Here is a 17,737-nt window from a genome sequence, read left to right as displayed (position 1 = left end):
GCGGGGGTCCGGCCCGTGGCCAGGCTCCTGGGGCCACCTGGGGTCCTGCCCCGGCCAGCCTGTCCCCTCCGGTCCCCGCAGCTGGGAGGGCACCGGTGAAGGGCTGCGCCAACCTGACGCTGGTCCTGGACAACTGGAAGTTCGCCATCACCTCCCAGATGAGGAACCTGTTGCTGTTCGACCACCAGACCGTGCTGCCCGACTACGGGAGGTGAGGGGCCGCGGGGACCGGCGATGCCCCCCCGGGACGGGTGGGGAGGGTTGGCGGGGGTCCCGCGCCCTCACCCCTCTCCCCCGCGCAGGATCCGGTCGCTATCGGGGGCCCTGGATGATCTGTACCGGGACTTCAGCGCCCTGAAGGAGCAGCTGGGGCGGCTGTCGGCACGCTTCGCCGAGGTGGAGGCCTTCGTGGACCAGCTGAGCCGGGCCCGCGGCCCCGGAGCCCCCCCACGCCGGCGGGGGCTGCCCCAGCCCGCCCGCAGGCCCCCCCACGCCCCGCAGTAGCCACCCCAGCACCCGGGGGGGGCACAGCCAAGCTGGGGAGGGGGGGTCCGTCCAGCGGCTGGGTCGTGCCCGCACCCACGGGGCGGGGGAGGGGGGATGTCCGTCAGGCCCGTGCTGGGGGGCAGGCCTCTGCCCCCCTGGGGGGGGGGGGGGGGGGGGGGCAACCCGGCCCCCCGCTCGCCATTAATAAAGTCGCTGCCGCCAGCATCGCCTCGCTCTTCTCTGCGCCTCCGCCACGGAGGGTCCCAGCGCCCCGGGCTGGGGGCTTCATCCACCATCCCCCCCCATCCCGGTACCGACCCTGCGGGGTACCGCCCGCCCTCGGCCCAGGCCCGCCCATGGCGGCTTTACGGCCTGTCGCAAACTCCCCGCCCATTGCGGCGGCCGCCGCGCAGCCGTAAAGCGGAGCCGCCCGCGCCCCCCGCCCGGTACCCGCAGCCCCACCGGGAGGCGATGGGGGGGGGAGGGAGGGGACGGGCGGAGCTGGTGGGGGCGAGGGGAGGGATGGGGGGGGGGCTGAGGGGAGGGTTTGGGGGGGGGTCAGGCTGTGGGGGCTGGTCCTGTGGGGCGGCTGTGGGGCTGAGGCCGGGGGGCCTGGGATGGGGAACGAGGGGGTTGGGGGACCGGGGTTGATGCTTGGAGGCGGGGTGGGGCTGTGGGGATGGGCCTGGGGCGGGAGGGGGCTCAGGGTCTAGGCCTGCGGTGTGGGATGGGGGGCTGTGGGGCTCAGCCAGGGCTGTGGGGGGGCTGTGGGCCTGGGTCGCCGCACGCCTGGAGCTGTCAGTGGTCCCGGGGGGTCCAGGCTCAGCCTGCACCCCAGGGTGCTGGCAGAGGGGCCCCATCCCCGTGCCCACTGGCGTGTGGGTGGCCTCCCCAGCGCTGACCCCCGTCTCCGCGCCCCCAGGCTGGCACCGCGCCCCTCCCGGCACCATGGCGCACGTGGGCCACAGGGTGGACTACCTGGCCGGCTTCTGCTGCCCGGTGGGGGGGCTGGTGGCGGGGAAGCCCCGGGTGCTGTGCCACGAGAACGAGATCTACCTCTCCAACGGCAGCGAGTTCGTCTACGTCTACGACCAGGAGGGAAAAGTGCTGAAGGTGAGCGGCCTGGCAGGGTGGGGGGCTTCATTCCGCGTCCCCCGTGCCGGGAGGGTGCGCTGGGGCCGGTGTCCCGCGGGGCCGGTGTCCCGGGACAGGGTGAAGGTGGCAGGGACACCAGTCGTGTCCGCCTTCGCTGGTGACCCGGTCTGGGGCCAGAGTCCTTCTTGGGGTCCCTCCGCTGGGGTCCCCCATCCACAAACGAACTTCACGAATGGCACCAGACCCCCCACCCGGCTCTGAGGGGCAGGGGGTGCTGCCGTCTGGCCCCTCTCCTAAACTTGCGAGACAAACGTTTAATTAAACTAGAAAGGCTTTTTTTTCCTCCCTGAGCGAAGTGACATCTCTTTCATTTCTCACCTACAAAGGGTTTCGCTATTGTCTTTGCTGTGACTAACAGCAGTCGTCGTGTTGAGTTATACACGGCTTCTTTTCTTAATTTGCTCTTATTATCATTTCTAAGAAAGCCATCGCTGTAATATCAGGATTTGCCTCCTACACTGCGCTCCTCAGGAAAGTAGATCATGTACCGGCTTTCTGATGGCTATTTCCCTTCCCCTCGGGGAGCGGGAGTGATGGGCTGCCTCGTTACCTGCAGCCCCTCTCCCGACCCCCTGCCGCTCTTCACCAAGGGCGGTTGCCCCTCGCCCAGGAGAGCCCGGCTGGGTCCGTGAGCTGCGGTGCTCCCCAGGAGTAGATTTATTCCTGGAAACTGCTTGTAATCTGCGTTTGCAGGAAATAACCCCTTTAATTCGCAGTTGCGTTGAGGCTCCCTGGCAGGGAGCGTTGCCAGCGAGTGGTTTCTTTCTTTCCCCGGTGCGGGTGCGGGTGAGCAGGGCTCCGCCCGGCCTGGCAGCGTGGGCACTGCGGCTCCCTCGGTGCTCGCGCCTGCGGCGAGCAGCCCCGTCCCCGCCGCCGCTCTGGCTGCCGTAGGCAGGTGACATTTCTTTCTGTTTTTCCACCCAGGCCGTGTACCGGTGCCCCGACCAGGTGTGGCACGTGGAGCTGCTGCCCCAGCCCCGGCAGCTCTACATCCTCTGTGCCCACAGCGGCATTTACTGCGTCTCCCTGGACCAGCAGAGCAGGTGAGCCGGCTGTCACCCCCGGGGACGCGGGCCAGCCCTGTGCCGTTAGCCCTGCAGTCCCGGGGCTGCTTCTCGCGGCTGGGGGGACGCGTTGGGCTTCCGCCGCTGCCCTCTCCCTGCCCATCCTCCCCCAGGCACGGGAAGCGTTACACAGTTTGCAGCTCTGGCTCCCTCCGGATCGCCGCTCTTGCAGCAGATGCTAAAAGCTGTGCTGCGGGGAGCTTGTTTCCGAGGGCCAGGGTAAGAGGCAGCCAAGAGAAGTGCTGGCTTGGCCCCACGGCTTGGCTGAGAGCTCTTCCCTGTTTGCTTGAAGGTTAATGGAGCAGACGGATGGCGACGGCCAAGAAGGCAATTGCCCTTCCGGCGTCTTCCCCGTGGAGTCAGACGCCTGCATCTTCCCAGACTCCAGCCTGTGCATGTTCACTCTGCTCAACAACTTCGTCATCACCTTGTCCCAGGCTCACGGCAAATGGTGGATGAAACTGCACGAGCTTCCGCGCCCCGAGCAGGAGAGTCCCCCGTACCGGCAGGTCAGCGAGGTGGGCTTCTGCCCCGGCCCCCAGCCCGCGGACGAGGGGGACGGCCCGCCCTCCCGCTTCCTGCCCGTCCTGTGCTGCGCGTCCTCCCCAGGCACCGTGGGGTCCGGGGAGGGGCTGTGGTGCTCGGGGGGCTTCGTGCTGGAAGAGCCCCTCTTCAGCCTGCTCTTCGGGATCGACGCTGCCATGCTGGAGTCTCCTATGATCCTCTGCGGCTTCCCGGACGGACAGCTCTGCTCCGTGCCGCTGAAGGCCCTCAGCTCTTCACCGGCTGTCGATGGCTGCCACGACGTCTCAAACCAAGACCCCCCTGTGAAGATCCTCCATCATCTGGAAGAGCCCATCGTCTTCATCGGGGCTTTGAGAACGGAGCGGAGGGCGGCGGAGGATGCCGAGGATGAGCAGCTCTTCGGAGACGCTGGCTGTGACTGCGTGGTGGCCGTGGGCCACTACGGGAAGATGGTGGCCGTCAAGGCGGATCAGAGGGAGGAGGCGACAGTGCCGGAGCTCAGGGAGTACTACTTGCGCGGGCCCATTCTCTGCGCCGCCTGCAGCAGCGGCAGCCGCATGTATTACAGCACGCACTCAGACATCTCCGCTGTCGACCTGGACTGGGTCGGCGATTCCTCCGACCCCGAGGACGCGGAGAGCTGCACCGGCGTCCTGCCTCCCGTCCTGTCTCCGGCCAGTTTAAGTATCTGTAGCGTTGTGGCTCTTTCCTTGTCTTCTCGGGCGTCAGAAGGTACTGCCGGCAGCGGGGCGTGCGCAGGGTCTTGGGGTGGAGCGGGGCAGGATAGCTGCCTATTCCGGCCCGTACGTCTCCACCCCTCCTTACGGTCCAGATTGGGCTCCGTCCTCCATCCGTTCTTGTTGACTCCCCTCGTTTTTGTAAGTCGTTTCTGTCGAGCATGCCGACTTGGGCTGAACGCGAGGCGTGCTCGCAGCTCCGGCTCTTCCCCACCCGCTCGCGGTTCCTCTCTGCTCGGCGTCGCAGGAAGCGGCCGGTCCGCGCAGGTTCCCGCGGGTTGCTCGCAGCAGCCCTGCCCATCCCCTCGGGCTCCCCACACGGAGGGCAGCTTGCGGGGAGCCCCGAACAAGCTGGGACGAGGCTCGCTCCGGAAAGGGGGTTCAGGCGTGCCGCTATCTGGACCGGGGGCTCCTGCGTGGCCGCTCGGAGCCTGCACGCGCTGCGCTCGCCAGCCCCACAGCTCGGGTGCTAACCTCCCTGCTCCGGTGAGGGCAGCGTGCGGTGCCTGGCCACAGCCTGGGCGCAGAGTAAGGTGCGGCCCTCGCCCTCAGGAAGGGACAGAGGGCCTAGACAGGGGGAAAGCATCTCGTCACCGTAGCTGAGCCCCTTGCGCGGGGCAGCACGAGGAGCAAACGGGGCCAGCGCAGGCAGGCGAGTGAGGAGAGGCTCCTGGGGCACCCAGGCAAGAGCAAGGCAGGCAGCCCTGCCCGCGCCCGGCCCCGCTCGCTGCCCACAGAGCTGCATGCGTCTCGCTGCCGGGGACCCTGCATGGCAGCGCTGGCTCCCGGGGCGCTGCAGCCCCCCCGGCGCCTCCCCCAGCTGCTGCTGGCCTTGGCTTGGGGGCGGCCAGCTCCGGGAAGCATGGCTGGGGCGGCGGGGCTGTTGGCGAGCAGGAGCTGCGGGGACAGGACAGGCAGGAGGGGGACATTTCCCTTCCGTGGGGCAGCCCCTTCTCGGGGAGCTGCGTGCGAGGTGGGCGTGCTGTCGTGGTCCGTGTCCTGTCTCTGTCGTACCCCCTGCAGACGGAGGCGATACCTCCGGCTCCCACTGTCTTGGGGCAGGCAGTGCCGTCCTGTGCTCCCCCGTCCCCCTGCATCCACCCCCCCAGCCATCAGGGAAGCCCCGGCTGCCTTCCCGGCCCCCCCGCCGCCCCTCATCGCCTGACCTGTCCCTGTCTCTGCCCGCAGGTGAATCGGAGCTGCTGGCCTTGTCTGCCAAAGGCCGCCTCATGACCTGCGGCTTATGCAGCCCCGAGGACGCGGACGTGGAGCTGACGCCTGCCGAGGCCGGACGGAGGATTAAGGAGCTGCTGTCCGGGATAGGCAACACCTCGGAGAGGTAAAAGGCAGGGCTGCTCGGCGCCGCGTGCTCGTGCTCTTACTCTGTGAGCTGCCGGGTTTACGGGCACCAAGCCGGGGTTTTGTGCATCGGCCGTGAGGCCTCTGGCAGTAACCGCTCCAGCGTTTGCCTTTCCAGAGTGCAGTAGCCTGGCTGGGAAGCCCCTCCGACCTCGACAGGATAAAAACAGTGTTTAAGGGCAGCTCTGCCTGCTGCCCCCCTCCCCTGGGCGCAGCCGGCTCCGGCGCTGTGGGCGGGCTGGTGTTTACAGCCTCGGCGGCAGAAGGTGGGAGAGGCAGGGTGCCAGGCGCTCCCAGACGCCCTGCCGCGCTTGCCAAGTCCGCAGCAACAGGCAGGGCAGGCGCGTGCCTCCGGCCTCCGGGGCCACCTGCGTGTGGGGAGGGGACGCGGACGAGTCCCCCCTCTCCTCGCAGGGGGATTCCCGGGGTCTGGCTGGCCAGAGGGGTCAGCTCAGCTGATGGGGGCTCACGGGCAGAGCGGCCCTGCAGGCAGCCTGGATCCTGGCTGCCTTGGAGAGGGAGCCGGGGAGTTCCTGGGGTGACTCAGGGCACCCGGCTCGTGCCAGGGGCTGCTCGGCTCGTCTGCCGCGGCGGCGCGGCACCCTTTGTGTAGCAGCCTTTGGCGCTGGCCTCTGCCACACTCCCGTCGCTGACCTGGCGTCCCGGCTGCTGTCCCGCCTGCTATTTCAGCACCGACGCTTTGTCCTTGCAGAGTTTCCTTCCTGAAGAAGGCGGTGGACCAGAAGAACCGAGCCTTGGCCAGCCTGAACCAGGTGATGAACGTGAGCGCGGCTTTGCTGTCCAGCCAAGAAGGCCAGAAGCCCATTGCTTGCACTGTCACTGCCAACTGGAGCTGCCTCCTGCTCCAAGATACCGTCACCATCTCCTGTCTGCTGGAGAACTGCAGCGAGTACAGCCTGGAGGAGGGCTGGACCCTCTGCGTTCAGCTCCTGGCCAGCCCCTGTGCCTTAGAGGAGGAGTCTGTGGATTCGGCCACCACCTTCACCTTCCCCATCGACCAGCTCCTTCCCGGGAGCAAGAGGGAGCTAACGCTGCCGCTCGGCTCCACTGCGAACGCCAAGCTGGACCTGCCTCTGACCATCTCCTGTGCCCTCTACTACAGTTTACGGGATATTTTGGGCAGCGGCTCCGACTCCTCCGAGGCCCTGGACGACCTCCTGCCGGATGACTCGCCCATCCTCTCCCCGGACAGAGAGGGGATCTGCCTGCCCCTCAGCGAACGCACCATTGACATGCTCCAGTGCCTCCGTTTTGAGAGCAGCCCCCCTGGGCCGGACACCTCCCCGCCGGCAGCTGCCCCCCCTGCCCCCCCAGACCCTGTGGAGACCTTCCTCAAAGTATCCCAGGAGCAGACTGAACCCGAGGGGGTGAAAGCCAGTGAGCTGCCGCCCGCCCCGGGAGAGGGAAACCTGCCCCCCTCGGCAGCATCCATCAGGGTGTCCTCGGAGCTGCTGAAAAACGCGCTGAAAACCTCTGGCTCAGGTGGGTCCCTGGAGAGGAGCATCCCGGGAGCTCCTGGGGTATCTCCTTGGGGAGAGGCACTTGCATCCCGGCTTGGGGCCATCCCAGGAGGGGCGGGGATGACACTGTCACAGCCCGTGTGTGCAGGCTGGGGCGGTCACCAGCCCCTTCATGGGTGAGGAGGGGGCACAGTCACCACCCCAGCACGTGTCTGCTTGTGGGCTGGCACGTGGACGCGATGGCAGTTGCGTGACCGAGCTCAGCTTGTCTCAGCGGGGAGGGGAACGGCTCCAGCATCAGCCCTGGCCTTGCAGGGGCTGCACCAGGCATGCGCCGCTCCATCCTGCATCGCTCTAGCCTGAGTAGGGCTGCTGAGCCGCCGGGATGGCGTTCATCGGCGTAACAAGCTCTGCTTTCTCTCCTTTCGTCCCCAGATGTCCCCCTGAGCTGTGCCACGCTGCGCTGGCTGCTGGCTGAGAACGCCGGGGCCGAGGCGCTGAGCAGCAAGGAAGTGGCATCGGTGCGCGGCACAGCACCGGACGGAGGCGAGGTGCAGCTGCTCGTCCGAGAGGCAAGGAATGGGTTAGCCCTGCAGAGAAACTCCCTGCGCCCCCATGCCACGGAGCTGGCTCTGTCCCGCAGCCCCTCGCTCGTGCCAGGGAGCTGGGTGATGTATGGCCTTGCCGTGCTGACCCCAGGCTGTCGTCTGGGGGACCGGACGCCTGGGTGCTGCGTGGGGCCTGCTGGCTGCCTGCGCTGTGGGGCTTGTGTGCGGGGCTGGATGGGCTGCGTCCCCCTTCTCCCGACCCGGCACTTCCCAAAGGCTGTGGCCGCTTCCCTCCCTCTCCGGGTGGGTGTGTGTCCCCCAGGCGTTCTCATTTCCCTGCCAGTGGGCTGCTGCTGCGTCCCTGCGCGCAGGCTGGCCTTGTGAGGACAAAAGGCAGATGCCCCCTCCCCTCCCAGCATCCCTTCGCTGATCCGCAGGATCCTTGCGGGCCCTCTTTGCCGCTGCCTTTCCACCGGAGCGGTGTGGCTCCGGCTCCTGCCCATCTCTTGCCCAGCCCCACTGAGATGCAATAACCTCGGACACTCGCCGTGCCCCGACCTGGCGTTGGGCTCGGCTGCAGGAATGGGCTTTCCCTGCCGCTTTGGCCAGCTGCGCTTCGCTGGCCCTGCAAAGTGAGGGGAGAGCGTGGCTGGATTTGGGGTGTGAAGCTGATCTGCTGCAGCTCGTCCTTTAATGCGAAAATCCCCCTCTAAGCGCAAAAGAAAAATACTAATTACTGGCCGGCTCTCCCGCCACGGCTAGCTGACCCTGTGCCGAGGGGCCCAGCCGCCTGCGTGCTGGCAACGACCCGGCGCAGGTTGATTCACGCTTGAGAGCACTAATATCACCAATGTGATTAGTGACAGCGTTAATTCTCCTTGGGCTAAGCCTGCCGGATTAAATCCGCTGGGGTGGCAGCCTGCATCTCGTCAGGGAGCGGGCGTCCGCTCGCCCTCAGCAGCGCCGGGCGAGACCGGTGGCCGCTCTCCTGGCTGCGGCACTCGCCTCTGCCGCCGCTCCGGGCTGGGGTTGGAGGAGCGGTGAGGCCTTTCCTGGAGCCTGATGGCCACCAGGGCCAGGCCGGGGGCAAATGCCCCTCAGAGGGGCTGGGCAAGGGGTCTCCTGCGCCCAGCTGCGCTGGCAGCGTCTCTGCTGCGTTTGCCTGTACCGGGCTGGAGAGCAAATGGGTTGGGGGGTGCAGGGAGTAGGGACGGGGGAGGAGAGCCTCTTGGGGAGCCCGGTGCTCATGGGGAGGGGTCCTGGGGCCGCCCTCGCCCCCTCCCTTGCCCGGCGATGATTGCAGTGAGGATGTGCTCGCTCTCCCAGGTGGCCATGAACGACCTCAGCCCGGCAGGCCCCATCCAGGCCGTGGAGATCCTGATGGAGAGCCCGTCCCTGGCCGACATGTGCAGGATGCACCACGCCGTCATCCGGCGCATCCAGGTACGCTCGGCCGCTGCCGCGGGGCTGTGCCGCTGGCCCCGGCAGACGTGGTGCTGGGGGCTAGGGGGGACCCTAAGCAAGCCAAAACCCCGGGGGCAAAGCCTGGGGCCGCAGCTGGGCGCTCCGGGAGGGTTTCTCTGGCACCACCGTGTGGCAGGCAACCCAGCATGGCCTGGTCTCTGGAGGGCTGGGGAGGGGGACCATCGCAGACCCCGCTCCCTTCGCGAGCCCCGGCCTCGGCGTCTGGGCCATGGAGCCCCAGGAGACGCCTGCCATCTGCCCCGGGAACGGGCCCCAGTCAGTTTGGCAGCTAAACGGAGCGGGCCCCTGCGGCACGTGGGGGCTGGCAGCCTTCCCGGCGGTGCTTCGGCACCGGCAAGCGTGGTCCAGGCCTGGGGAAAGCAGGGCAGCTCGGCTGCTGGGTAGAGACCTGCCTCCTGCGCGGAGCCGTGGTCGGGGCTGCCGCAGCCGGCTCTCCCGGCACCCGCCCCAGCAGAGCTCTCCGCTCCCCGCAGGCGCTGGTGCTGGAGCAGGCGGCGCAGGGCTCGGGGCCCCCCGACCTCCGCATGCAGTACCTGCGCCAGATCCAGGCCAACCACGAGGTGAGCCGCGAGCCCTGGTCCCCTCCCCATGGGGGTGCACGCCGTCGGGACCCCCCGCCGCAGCCCCGAGCCGACGCGCATCTCTTAACCTCCATCTCCCTTGCGCAGATGCTGCTGAAGGAGGCGCAGACGCTGCGTGACCAGCCGCCCCTCGGCGAGGAGGGAGCCGCGACGGCAGAGAAGCTCCTGCACATCTACAGGCAGCTGCGCAACCCCAGCCTTGTTCTCCTGTGAGCAGGGGGGGCGGCCAGCGCGCCCTGGGGGTCCCGAGCCCCGCCGGCCGGGGTGGGTGCCCGCCGGGCCAGCGGCAGGGAGAGACCCCCGCCAGAGGAGGAGCGGGCCCGGGCGGGAGGGCTGGCGGCGAGGGCAGGGAGGCCGCGGCGGTGGTCGGGGTGGGGGGGGGTGTGTGTGCGTGTTTCGTGGTCGTGTTGTCGGCAGTACCGGAGGGTCGCGGGGCTCCAGCGGCGTCTCCCCAAGAGCCGCCCGGCGGTAGAGTGGGGGCTTCTGGGCTGGCCCGGCCCGGCCCCGCCGCCCCCAGCCCGGCCCCGCCGGTGGGCAGCCCCTGGAGCCATGCTGTCTTGTGGATTGTTCTAGCCGTGGTAGTTTAGTGCTCTCCCGGCGGCCGCCGCGCCGTGCCGGCTGTGGGCTGTGCCCCCGTGCCGCCTTGCCTTTCAGGATCAGGACAAACAGGGTGCTGTGCCAGGGTGCCCAGCGGGCGCCCACCCGGGGGAGCCCCGTTTTCTGCTGGGCAGGGGAGGGGGTTTTCCACTCCCCCGTTGTTTCTATAAATGATCTTGTATTTCTGTGGTGGTGCAGCGTGTTTTGGACCAGTCCTTCCCCGCACCGCTCCAGTGTCTGTAAATCTGTCGTCTGCCATGAAAACGATCGTGCCGCTCAGCGAGTGCCCGTCTCTTTTCCTTTCCAGCTCCCAGCAGGGCCCTGCCAGCTCCTGGGGGGCTGCCGCCGCCGGCCCCCATGGCCCCACCGCATTCGGGGTGATGCTGCCGGCTGCAGCCCAAGGGTTCGGTGTTGGAAGCACCACGTCTTCCTCGCCCCGTGTCACCCTGCCCGCCTGGGGGTCTGAAGCCCTGGCAGCCCCTCTCTCCTCTTGTGCCTGCTGGCACTGCACAGGGAGCCCCCCCAGGGCCCTTCCCTACAGCCCAGCCCAGCTGCAGCCCCCACTGCTCCCCCAGCCTGGCAGAGGGTCCATGGGCATCCCAGCCCCTCCGGACTCCAGCTCCCTCGCAGCCCCTCGGCGTCCTGCCCGCAGCGGGTTTGCTTTGCCAAGCCCCCACCCCCAGCTGCCTGAGCGGCCCCCCCGGCCCCGTGACCACCGCCTGCAGCAGCCCGGGGGTCCCTGCGCCCCAGAGCAGTGGCAGAGCCGGGATGCCCAGGCAAGATCAGCCCTTTCCTGGGGTGTGGGGACCCCCATGGGGCAGCACCCTCTGTCTGGGGTTACAGGCCCCAGGCTGGGGAGGGGGATGGGGTGGGGGATCCTGCGGCTTCGCCCGAGCAGCCCTCAGGGTGCGGGCGCCCCTGCCCTGGGGCACAGCGGGAGGTGAAGGAAGAGGAGGCGCCGCCCCCGGGTGATCCAAACTGACTTTAATGCCGTGGGTCGGGGACACGGCTGCCGCGGATGGTGCCACCGCCGGCTCCACCGCCATCCTTCGCCTGCGGACAAGCTCGTGCCCCAGGGCGGGCTGGGGGACGCCGCGGCGGGGGGCCGGTGCCGGGCGGGTCAGTACTCCCAGAGCGTGGCCCGCAGCACAGACTCGCTGTCGGCTCGCAGGGTGCCAGCCGGGTCCCCGCGTAGGTACCGGCCGTTCTTCCCTTTGATGGCGACACGTCCCCGCTCCCGGAACTCGAAGAAGAAATCCTCGGAGAGGTCCCCGTCACTGCACACCGACCCGCTGCTTGCCACGTACCAGAACTTGTCCCCCTGGCCTGCCGAGAGTCCCCAGGGGCCATCAGCGGGGTCCGGCTGGACCCCTGGCAGCCCCCTGCCCTGGTAGCCCCCCCGCCGTTGCCCACCTCGGATCTGGTAGGCGCCATCGTTGAAGCTGATGTGGAAGACGTCGTAGACGGAGCGGTTGGAGTCGAGCAGGTTGGAGCCGCGGTGGTAGCAGACGAAGCCGTGCTCGCCCCGCAGCACCAGCATCGGGCGGTTGATCAGCTTCAGGGTGAATTCCTCGTCCTCCCCTGCGCGGGAGCCTGACCCTGAGCACCCTGGGGTGGGGGGCCGGGGCCAGGACCCCCCACCCACCCCTGGCACTCACCCACGGTGTCGCTGACGGCCGCCAGCTGCCCGTTCCTCTTGGTGCAGACGTACCGGCCGTTGCTGGCGCGCAGGGCCACCCGCCGCCCGCGCCACTCGATGTCGAACATGGTGTTGGCAGCGCTGGTGGCGGAGGGAGAGTGTGAGCTGGGGCAGCCTGGCCCCCCCAGACCCCCCCCGGAGCCCCGCACCGCGGCACGGCCGCACTCACACTTCGGTGGCCACGGCCTGGATGCCCCCGTGGGCCACGAGGGTCCAGTAGCTGCCGGTGTTGGTGTGCAGGCTGCACTTGTTGGTGTCGCGGTCGATCTGGAGCTGGAAGGTCTCATGGTTCAGCTCCTCGTCCTGGTTCGCCGAGACGTTGACGCCTGCGGGTGGGAGCGGCCATCGGCGCCGGCCCCGCTCCAGCCACGTGCGCCCCTGAGCCGCGGCTGCGCTCGCCCTCCCCCGGCCCCTCCCCGGCAGCGGTAAATCCTTTTGCGAACAAGCATGCTAATTGGGCCGGTTAATCTGATTGCTGCCGCGTCCATCTGGTGAGCGCCGGGGTGCACAAACCCTCTATTTATAGCCTGCCCGCCACCGTCACCCGGCCCTAAGCCGCTTGGCACAGGGGCAGGCGCGTTCCCGGTGCCCGCAGGGATGGCAGGGCAGCCAGGGGCATGGCACAGCCATGGGTGCGCGGGCCAGCAGGGCCCCTTGGGGACCCCCACGGGCGCTGCAGGCGGTGGTCCCATCCAACGGCCCGTGCCCGGCTCCCCGCTGCGGGCTCCGGCCGCGGGCACGGCTCTGCCCAGCCCCTCCAGGCTCAGCCCCGTGCCAGGGCAGGGCGCAGGCAGAGCTGTGTGTGCAAACACACACACGTACCCCCACGGCTGCGCGGGGCCCTGCACGCACGTGGCATCACAGAGCCGAGCCCTACACGTATGCGCACGCGTGCAGCGCTGCAGAGCCGAGCACACCCACACATGCGTGCACACAGCGTGCTGGGAAGAGCCCTGCACACGTGCACACACGTATGGCCGCACAGAGCTGCGCACACGCGTGCACACACAAACGTATATGGGCTGCACACACAAATGCATGCACCTGCAGGCAGGGCACGGAGCCCTGCGCACGCACACCCCCATACACCCCCACGGAGCCCTGCACACACACACACCCCTATACACCCCCACGGAGCCCTGCACACACACACACCCCTATACACCCCCACGGAGCCCTGCACACACACACACCCCCCTATACACCCCCACGGGGCCCTGCACACACACACACCCCTATACACCCCCACGGAGCCCTGCACACACACACACACCCCTATACACCCCCACGGAGCCCTGCACACACACACACCCCCCTATACACCCCCACGGAGCCCTGCACACACACACCCCCCCCTAAACACCCCCACGGAGCCCTGCACACACACACACACACCCCTATACACCCCCATGGAGCCCTGCACACACACACACCCCCCTATACACCCCCACGGAGCCCTGCACACACACACACCCCCCTATACATCCCCACGGAGCCCTGCACACACACACACACCCCTATACACCCCCACGGAGCCCTGCACACACACACACCCCCCTATACACCCCCACGGAGCCCTGCACACACACACACCCCCCTATACACCCCCACGGAGCCCTGCACACACACACACACCCCCCCATACACCCCCACGGAGCCCTGCACACACACACCCCCCTATACATCCCCACGGAGCCCTGCACACACGCACACACCCCTATACACCCCCACGGAGCCCTGCACACACACACCCCTATACACCCCCATGGGGCCCTGCACACACACACACCCCCCCATACACCCCCACGGAGCCCTGCACACACACACACCCCTATACACCCCCATGGGGCCCTGCACACACACACACCCCTATACACCCCCACGGAGCCCTGCACACACACACACCCCCCTATACACCCCCACGGAGCCCTGCACACACACACACCCCCCTATACATCCCCACGGAGCCCTGCACACACACACACCCCCCTATACACCCCCACGGAGCCCTGCACACACACACACACCCCTATACACCCCCACGGAGCCCTGCACACACACACACCCCCCTATACACCCCCACGGAGCCCTGCACACACACACACCCCCCTATACACCCCCACGGAGCCCTGCACACACACACACCCCTATACACCCCCACGGAGCCCTGCACACACACACACACCCCCCTATACACCCCCACGGAGCCCTGCACACACACACACCCCTATACACCCCCACGGAGCCCTGTACACACACACACACACCCCTATACACCCCCACGGAGCCCTGCACACACACACACACACCCCTATACACCCCCACGGAGCCCTGCACACACACACACCCCTATACACCCCCACGGAGCCCTGCACACACACACACACACCCCTATACACCCCCACGGAGCCCTGCACACACACACACCCCTATACACCCCCACGGAGCCCTGCACACACACACACACACCCCTATACACCCCCACGGAGCCCTGCACACACACACACACCCCTATACACCCCCACAGAGCCCTGCACACACACACACACACCCCCATACACCCCCACGGAGCCCTGCACACACACACACACCCCCCTATACATCCCCACGGAGCCCTGCACACACACACACCCCCCTATACACCCCCATGGAGCCCTGCACACACACACCCCTATACACCCCCACAGAGCCCTGCACACACACACCCCCCCCCCCATACACCCCCACGGAGCCCTGCACAGCCCCACTGCTGCTCCCACCCCGGCCCCACCGGCCGCAGCCTCCCCCTTGTTGTTATTGTAGGGTCTCCTCCCATGGTGGGGCTCCCAGGGGTGCTCCCACGGAGCCCTTCATGGCTGTGGGTGCTTTCGGCTAAGTCGATCCCTGGGGATCCCCTTGGGGCAGCCCGGGCTCCCAAGGTGGGCAGGGAGCAGGCAGCGGGGTGCAGGCAGGGAGCAGGCAGCAGGATGCAGGCAGGCAGCAGGCAGCGGGGTGCGGGCAGCCCTTACCCTGCCGGATGGAGACGAATCTGCCGTTGGCCGCCATGAAGACCACCTGGGGGTGGCTCTCCTCCAGGTCGAAGAGTTCGTCTTTGCCCGGCTTGGAGCTGCGGCCAGACTTGAGGGTGCCGGTGGGCCCCGTGGGCGCCAGGTATTTGCCGTCGCAGTCCTTGAAAGCCAGCTTGCCCGCCTTGAACTCGAGGGTGTAGCCGGTGCGGGCGCCGGGCTCGGGCACCAGCGTGCCGTCGCAGCGCAGGTAACGCTCGTCGGCGGTGCGCAGGCTGTACTTCTTGTCCTGGAAGCAGAGGGTGATGAGGGCGTCCACCCCCCAGGGCAGGTTGCTGTCGGTGGCGATCTCGTCCTCGTGGGCGCTGAGGTGGGCGTAGCGGCGGCGGCTGACGCTCAGCAGGTTGGCCTGGGGGTGCATGGCCAAGTGCACGGTCCAGAGCTCGCCCTCCGTCACGCTGGGGGCGAAGCAGGAGAGCCGATCCTCCCGGCCCCCGAAGAAACGCCGGTGCGGGGCTGACTGCAGCGCCCAGCGCCCGTCCGACTGGGTGATGATGCTGAAGCGCTCGTCCCGGCCCGGCTGCTCGGCCTCGCACCGCACCTTCCCGTCCTTGTCGGCACCCAGGTACCGGCCCAGGTGGCTCTTGAGGAAGACGACGGAGCTGTCGGCTTCATCCTGCTCCAGCGTCCAGATCTGCTTGCGCTTCAGGCTGGGCGCCGAGGCGTTCACCTTGTAGCCGAAGCTCTCCGCCGTCAGGTACCGGCTCTCGCAGTTGATCAACCCGAACTGGATCTTCAGGACCTGGTGGATCCCATTTGTTGGCATCTTCCGCTGGCGCGGGGTGGCCCCCGGGGGGCCGGCGGGGGCTCCCCGGCCCTGCCGAGCCCGGGCGTCGCGGCGGGGCCGGCCGGCTGCGCCCGCGGGGACGTCTGTGCTGCCCCGGCGCCGCTGCCGCACTGGGCCCACGGGGCGGCTCGGCACAGCACGGCGGGGGGTGCTGGGCGTGGGCCGGGGGCGCAGCCCGTTTAATTAGCCGCAGGTAGGATTACGAAGTCCAGCCAGATTGCGGCGGGTGCCAGGGCGGCCGTAACCTACAGCGGGGCTTTCACCGAGACCCCAGGTGAGGGGGCACCGCGGCAGCCCCCGGCACGGCCACGCCGCCGCCCTCCGTCGCCGCGGCCCCGGCTCTCGCCCGTCCCGCCGCGGAGCTGTGGGTGGAAAACTTGGGTGGGAACCCGATCCGGGCGCAGGCCGGCGTATCCGTTCCCGGCGGGCTAAGGTTACCGGCCCCTCTGATTCAGCAGCAGGTCACCTCCAGCCGCGCCGCCTCCCAGCCAGCCCCTAAGCGCCTTACCAATTAGCCAGGCATTTTGATTAGTTTAAACCTTTTATCCTGCTTTGGGGCCCTTGGCCTCCATCTGTCCTGTGGCTGCAAATCCCTCCTGCAGCTGTGGATCGGGGTCACGGCCACCCCCCGACCCTGGCCCACTGCCGTGATGGCTGGGACCCCCCATCGCCCGGGGTGCGGGGTCCTCGGTTCCATGGGGCTGAGACTGGCTGAAGCTCGTGACAGCAGTATGGGTGTGCTGCCTTGGCAGGGGACGAGAGGGGACAGGGGTGCAGGGGACAGTCCCCACTCCTGCCCTGCAGGCACCTTCCCCGCAGCCCAGCTGGGACCCCCCGGCCGGGGCAGGCAGAGCCGCAGAGACCCCCCGCCTCGGCCACGCTCCACCGCAGGGACCTGGGGACGGGCAGGGACGAGCTCTGTCTGCGCTGGCACCAGGCCCTGCCACCGCCTGCGCCCCAAAGCACTTGGACACCCAGTGCCAGCCCCTGCGCCGTGCACCGGTGATGCCGCTGTGCTGCAGCGAGGCCCTGGCCGCAATGGCTCCCGCTGCCGCCTTCCCCCTGGCCCCACGGCTCCGGTGTCAGCACAGCGCCCAGTTATTGTTCCCGAAAACAGGTCCCAGGGATTGGTTGCCTCATGACTTTTTCATGGCCAGGCTCTCTCTTACCGCGCCAGGGGGGTGCCACGGCCCCCCAGCCGCTGCGTTACCCGAGCCGCGGCTGCGCTGCCCAGCGCGGTGTAACTGACCCCCGCCGAAACGGATACGGGTTGGCTTTCGGGCCGGGGGGGGGATAAGTGGGTCAGGGTCCTGCAGGGGCTGGGGGGCTCCAGGGGGCTGGGGGGGACGTGGGCTCCCCGGGCTCCGGCGGGGCAGCAGTCCCGGCTCTCGGCGGGCGCACACGGGCACCTGCCTGGCGGAGCAGCCGGGAGCTGTATTTATAGGTGCCGGCCCCCCCAGCCTCCGCGGCAGGGGTCAGGTTCCCATCGGGGGGGCCCACCTGGCCCTGCCCCACATCCGCAGCCTGTCCCCGCATCCCCCCGGCTTGGGGACAGCCGGACCCCTCCCCGCGCCATTCCCAGCCCCACTCCCCAGTGGGGCAGCTGCTGAGGCCCGACGTGCTCATGACAGCCCCCCCTGCCCGGGCATCGCAGGGGGCCGGGGTGGGTGGCCCCACCCTGGTTTCCATCCACCACCCTTCCCGGGGGGGCCGGGGGGCCCCCCAGCCTCGAGCCAGCGCGGTCCCAGCCCCGGTGGGGGGCTGGCGGGTGGAGGGGGGGCTCAGCCGAGCCCAGGGGGTCAGGGCTGGCGCTGGGTGGGGAACGGGGGGGTCAGGGTTGGGGCAGGGGTCAGGAGGGGTGGCGGGTGGCGGTGCCCGGCCGCGTCCCCTGGGTACCCCACCCCACCGCCCGCCCCACCCGCGCCAACACCCGGCCGTCACCATGGCGACGGGAGGGGACGATGACTGTGTGTCACCATGGCGACGGAGGCTGCGCACAGGCAGCGGGGAGGGGCGGGGCGCGCCGCCTTCCTCCTCCTCCTCCTCCTCCTCCCCCTCCTCCTCCCCCCCGTCCCGGGCGAAGGTCCCCGCGGCGGCGCGGGGCGGTGTCGGGGCCGGGCGTCCCGCTGCCACCGGCCCCATCGCTCCTAATACGGCCGGGACGCGCT

General features: G+C 68.8%; 2 protein-coding genes across 4 annotated transcripts; one reads left to right on the top strand and one right to left on the bottom strand.

Moving 5' to 3' along the window:
- The first annotated feature begins 871 nt into the window (after window positions 1–871).
- FAAP100 (FA core complex associated protein 100) lies at window positions 872–10,297 on the top strand. Of its 2 annotated transcripts, XM_075169385.1 has the most exons (10): window positions 872–932; window positions 1,409–1,599; window positions 2,566–2,684; window positions 2,998–3,962; window positions 5,156–5,306; window positions 6,039–6,829; window positions 7,243–7,379; window positions 8,682–8,798; window positions 9,314–9,400; window positions 9,509–10,297. In XM_075169385.1, exons 2-10 carry the CDS (start codon window positions 1,435–1,437, stop codon window positions 9,632–9,634), a joined length of 2,658 nt encoding a protein of 885 aa, XP_075025486.1. In that variant the 5' UTR covers window positions 872–932; window positions 1,409–1,434; the 3' UTR covers window positions 9,635–10,297. The 2 variants fall into 2 exon arrangements, 1 of the variants encoding a protein (XP_075025486.1); XR_012676667.1 differs by lacking the exon at window positions 9,509–10,297 and having other exon boundaries at window positions 7,243–7,390.
- Window positions 10,298–10,981: 684 nt separating this feature from the next.
- On the bottom strand, window positions 10,982–15,548 carry FSCN2 (fascin actin-bundling protein 2, retinal). Of its 2 annotated transcripts, none has more exons than XM_075170081.1 (5): window positions 14,726–15,548; window positions 11,887–12,043; window positions 11,677–11,798; window positions 11,432–11,599; window positions 10,982–11,344 (listed from the first exon to the last, which is right to left on the bottom strand). In XM_075170081.1, exons 1-5 carry the CDS (start codon window positions 15,546–15,548, stop codon window positions 11,139–11,141), a joined length of 1,476 nt encoding a protein of 491 aa, XP_075026182.1. In that variant the 3' UTR covers window positions 10,982–11,138. The 2 variants fall into 2 exon arrangements, with proteins under 2 accessions (XP_075026182.1, XP_075026180.1); XM_075170079.1 differs by having other exon boundaries at window positions 11,021–11,344; window positions 11,432–11,640; window positions 11,673–11,798.
- Between the last annotated feature and the right edge of the window lie 2,189 nt (window positions 15,549–17,737).

Source organism: Calonectris borealis, chromosome 20, assembly GCF_964195595.1.
Source record: "Calonectris borealis chromosome 20, bCalBor7.hap1.2, whole genome shotgun sequence".
Taxonomy (NCBI): Eukaryota; Metazoa; Chordata; class Aves; order Procellariiformes; family Procellariidae; genus Calonectris; species Calonectris borealis.
The sequence above is the reverse complement of the archived record's forward strand: the minus strand, read 5'-3'. Positions and strand labels throughout refer to the sequence as shown.

What these genes read in the sequence shown, in the direction of transcription:
- FAAP100 (XM_075169385.1), top strand. Translation starts at nt 1,435, where the DNA reads ATGGCGCACGTGGGCCACAGGGTGGACTACCTGGCCGGCTTCTGCTGC. An exon ending in GCTGAAAACCTCTGGCTCAG is followed by an intron (nt 6,830 to 7,242) that starts GTGGGTCCCTGG and finishes TTTCGTCCCCAG; the next exon opens with ATGTCCCCCTGAGCTGTGCC. An exon ending in CCGTCATCCGGCGCATCCAG is followed by an intron (nt 8,799 to 9,313) that starts GTACGCTCGGCC and finishes CGCTCCCCGCAG; the next exon opens with GCGCTGGTGCTGGAGCAGGC.
- FSCN2 (XM_075170079.1), bottom strand. Translation starts at nt 15,548, where the DNA reads ATGCCAACAAATGGGATCCACCAGGTCCTGAAGATCCAGTTCGGGTTG. An exon ending in GTCAGCGACACCGTGGGTGA is followed by an intron (nt 11,641 to 11,672) that starts GTGCCAGGGGTG and finishes GTCCTGGCCCCG; the next exon opens with GCCCCCCACCCCAGGGTGCT. An exon ending in TGGCGCCTACCAGATCCGAG is followed by an intron (nt 11,345 to 11,431) that starts GTGGGCAACGGC and finishes GACTCTCGGCAG; the next exon opens with GCCAGGGGGACAAGTTCTGG.